Below are 3,956 nucleotides of genomic sequence, written 5' to 3'. Positions count from 1 at the left end.
GCTCTGCACTCTGCGCCACTGTAGCATGAAGGTCCTTTCATTGTCTGCACAACATGCACCATGTGCCATACTGCTCCAAGCATGGACCTATAGAAAGAACACACATAGCATATAAAACATAGGCAAATTGCCCTAAAAATAACAAGGCATTTCAAATGCTTCATTGCCGTGCGGCAAGGGACAGTATGGCAGACGACGCATGTAGCGCGGACAACAAAAGCACCCTCATGCATCCATGGCGCATAGTGCAGAAGTAGTGGTCCCGGCCCCATTGCTCTGCACTCTGCGCCACTGTAGCATGAAGGTCCTTTCATTGTCTGCACAACATGCACCATGTGCCATACTGCTCCAAGCATGGACCTATAGAAAGAACACACATAGCATATAAAACATAGGCAAATTGCCCTAAAAATAACAAGGCATTTCAAATGCTTCATTGCCGTGCGGCAAGGGACAGTATGGCAGACGACGCATGTAGCGCGGACAACAAAAGCACCCTCATGCATCCATGGCGCATAGTGCAGAAGTAGTAGTCCCGGCCCCATTGCTCTGCACTCTGCGCCACTGTAGCATGAAGGTCCTTTCATTGTCTGCACAACATGCACCATGTGCCATACTGCTCCAAGCATGGACCTATAGAAAGAACACACATAGCATATAAAACATAGGCAAAGTGCCATAACTACTAAAATTATTTTAACTTAAAACCAAACCAGTGCCTCATTGCCTTGCAGTATGGAGCAGTAGAGAGACGGCGCTTGTAGCGCAGATAAAGAAAGGGACTCATGATTACCTGTTGCATACTGCATATACAATGGTCCCGGCCCCATTGTTCTACAAGTATGCAACAAGTCAGCATGGCCATTATCTCCGCCACAAGCACCGTGTTACATACTACTCCATGCCAACTGCGAAATAATTGTATGGGATGCGGTCATAAATCTTGCAAAACCGGTGTATCATCCAGGTTCGTGCTGTCTCCCAACAATGTTGTATACATGTGACTGTACCGGGGTGGGGTCTGAGGTTGGGTACAGGATTGTCTAATGGGCGGGGTATTTAAAGGCAATGATGCAATGGCTGGTGAGGGTACGGCAGGCATCTGTTGCAGCGTCTGGTGCAATGGAAGAAGCCCCATCAGTGTGGTTTTGATTGACAGGCGGCCCTGTCGGCCCATAAACAGGAGTTCGCTTGTGACGCGTTCGAACGCCATCTGTTGGTCCGGATGTAGCTTCCGTAAGCCATCAGCCATGTACTTTCCAAAGGTGTCAAACTGATCAGATGGCCTACGCAGCACCTCTTCGGCTCGAACCAGAATATCATCGGTTTCTTGTTCAGGAACTGCCTTGGTTCTGCGTTTTTTCTTTTTGCCAATTAGTTGAGGCGGGGTGGGGGTTTCCGGAACTCCATAGATTGTTCCCGATGAGTCTTGTGGCTCTGGGGTTGGATTAGGGGTTGAGGTGTGGACCACCTCTATCTCTGTACTTGTTGTCTGTGGAAAAGAAAACAACAACAATTAGTTAACATCACCTTCTCTTTTTTTCAGTTCCCCAACACCGTTCAGGAGTGGCAAAACATCGCTGCTGAATTTGATGAGGCGTGGAACTTTCCTAATTGTGGAGGAGCCATCGATGGGAAACACGTCCGGATCAATCAGCCACCCCACAGCGGTTCGTACTACTTCAACTACAAGGGGTACTTCAGTATTGTGCTGATGGCTGTGGTCAATGCGAACTACGAGTTCCTCTTTGTGGATGTCGGCAGGAATGGTCGGGCCTCAGATGGTGGAACTTTGAAGGACACCAAGTTCTACCACAGGCTCGCCTCCAACACCATGCACTTGCCCACAGCTCAACAAACCAAGCATGGGCTGAACTTTGTATTTGTTGCGGACGAGGCATTTGGGCTTCATGAACACATCATGAAGCCCTATGCCAAGCGTGTACTGGACCACGACAAACGGGTGTTCAACTACAGGCTCTCCAGGGCACGCCGGCTTGTGGAAAGTGCATTCGGGATAATGGCCAGCAGATTCCGCATTTTCCACACAGCCATCAACCTCCGGCTGGATAAAATTGACTGGGCCGTCATGGCGTGCTGCGTCCTGCACAATTTACTTCGCCGCAAAGAAAGGGCACATCGCCCGGCAGGACCAGCACCGCCGGAGGACCCAGATGATCCCAGGGAGGTTGCCCCAATTGTGTCCCTGGAGATGCCGGCCCAGCAGTACCGGGGGACAGCACGAGCCAAACAGGTCAGGGACCAATATAAGGCATATTTCAATGGTGTTGGTGCTGTCCCCTGGCAGGAAGACCACATTTAAAATCTTTTTGGATAAAGGAACAAAAAAATGATTGAAAGAAAGAAATGGGGCAAAGGGGTGATATACACATTGGACCAGTACTTACTGATAACGGCTGGAAACTTTCATCCATGGCCGCTGTCACGTCATCCGCCTCGCCTTCCACCATCATGCAGAGCCCTCGCCTTGGCACCTCCTGGCTGAGTGTGAAGGTCAGCAAGTGGTAGTACCACAGCGACGTCTCATAAACCTCTCCTGCACCAGCACCGGACCTTTTGGAAGACTGTATTTTTTTATGTTCTTTAAGAAACACAGTCCGCAAATTCTGGATCTTTTTACGGACCCATTCCGTATCAGCCTCTGGGTTGTAGCTCTTGCTAAATTCAAGGAGATCTTGCAGCGCTTGAGCTCTTTTGATTTTATTACTATAGTCTTTCGACTTTGTCTTCCAGAGGCATTCAAGTTCGCGGTATTTCTCTATGAATGCCTCCACAAACTCCTGTTCTTTGACCAGTGCCTGGGACATTCCTGCCAAAAAAAAAAAAAGTTGACAATAGTCTATGTACATATTTTTCAAATGTCAATAGTTTGGTTAATATAAATAGTAGTTAAAATTATATGTTTCATTAAACTGTATATAATTAATAAAAATAAATGTTTTGTTTTTATACATTTCGGAAATTTTAATAAATCATATTTCTATACATTTATCATCTTTACATTACATTTAGTGGTGGTGGCATAATATTTGGTAGGTAGGCCGCAGGGGAAGATTGGCGGCTGGGCTGGCATAATACATCTGGGCACCTTTATTGGTGGGCAGCGGGGACCCAGGTGGGGTGTTGAGGTCAGAGGTGGCCTGGTATGGGCAGCGGGGACCCAGGTGGGGTGTTGAGGTCAGCGGTGGCCTGGTATGGGCAGCGGGGACCCAGGTGGGGTGTTGAGGTCAGCGGTGGCCTGGTATGGGCAGCGGGGACCCAGGTGGGGTGTTGAGGTCAGAGGTGGCCTGGTATGGGCAGCGGGGACCCAGGTGGGGTGTTGAGGTCAGCGGTGGCCTGGTATGGGCAGCGGGGACCCAGATGGGGTGTTGAGGTCAGCGGTGGCCTGGTATGGGCAGCGGGGACCCAGGTGGGGTGTTGAGGTCAGCGGTGGCCTGGTATGGGCAGCGGGGACCCAGATGGGGTGTTGAGGTCAGCGGTGGCCTGGTATGGGCAGCGGGGACCCAGGTGGGGTGTTGAGGTCAGCGGTGGCCTGGTATGGGCAGCGGGGACCCAGGTGGGGTGTTGAGGTCAGCGGTGGCCTGGTATGGGCAGCGGGGACCCAGGTGGGGTGTTGAGGTCAGAGGTGGCCTGGTATGGGCAGCGGGGACCCAGGTGGGGTGTTGAGGTCAGCGGTGGCCTGCTTACCTGCTGTCAGGTGCGCGCAGTAGAAGTGTGCTCCCTCGCTGCTGCATCCACGGGGCAATATGGCTGCGGTAGGAGTGTCCAGGAACTCGCGCGAAAACACGGATCGGATGGATGGTCGCGACGACGGAAGCACACTCAATGTGCTAACGATGTGCATATGATCAACACACAATCTGCGGGCGGATCGGCTGATTCTGCTGCAGGAGGCAAAACCGCCAATGCGACATACGAGCTGACGGGAGCGCGCA

At 51.2% G+C, this 3,956-nt stretch overlaps 1 protein-coding gene across 1 annotated transcript; it reads right to left on the bottom strand.

Annotated features, from left to right (window-relative positions):
• Positions 1 to 542: 542 nt before the first annotated feature.
• LOC146049323 (uncharacterized) lies at positions 543 to 2,948 on the bottom strand. Its single transcript, XM_083165793.1, has 2 exons — positions 2,409 to 2,948; positions 543 to 1,492 (listed from the first exon to the last, which is right to left on the bottom strand). The coding sequence occupies exons 1-2, from the start codon at positions 2,868 to 2,870 to the stop codon at positions 935 to 937; spliced, it is 1,020 nt and encodes a 339-aa protein (XP_083021919.1). The 5' UTR covers positions 2,871 to 2,948; the 3' UTR covers positions 543 to 934.
• Positions 2,949 to 3,956: the final 1,008 nt, after the last annotated feature.

The sequence above is a fragment of the Crinia signifera genome, chromosome 12, assembly GCF_055691185.1.
Source record: "Crinia signifera chromosome 12, ASM5569118v1, whole genome shotgun sequence".
NCBI lineage: Eukaryota > Metazoa > Chordata > Amphibia > Anura > Myobatrachidae > Crinia > Crinia signifera.
This window is presented reverse-complemented; position numbering and strand designations above follow the sequence as displayed.

What these genes read in the sequence shown, in the direction of transcription:
- LOC146049323 (XM_083165793.1), bottom strand. Translation starts at nt 2,870, where the DNA reads ATGTACATAGACTATTGTCAACTTTTTTTTTTTTTGGCAGGAATGTCC. An exon ending in AAAGTTTCCAGCCGTTATCA is followed by an intron (nt 1,493 to 2,408) that starts GTAAGTACTGGT and finishes TCTTTTCCACAG; the next exon opens with ACAACAAGTACAGAGATAGA.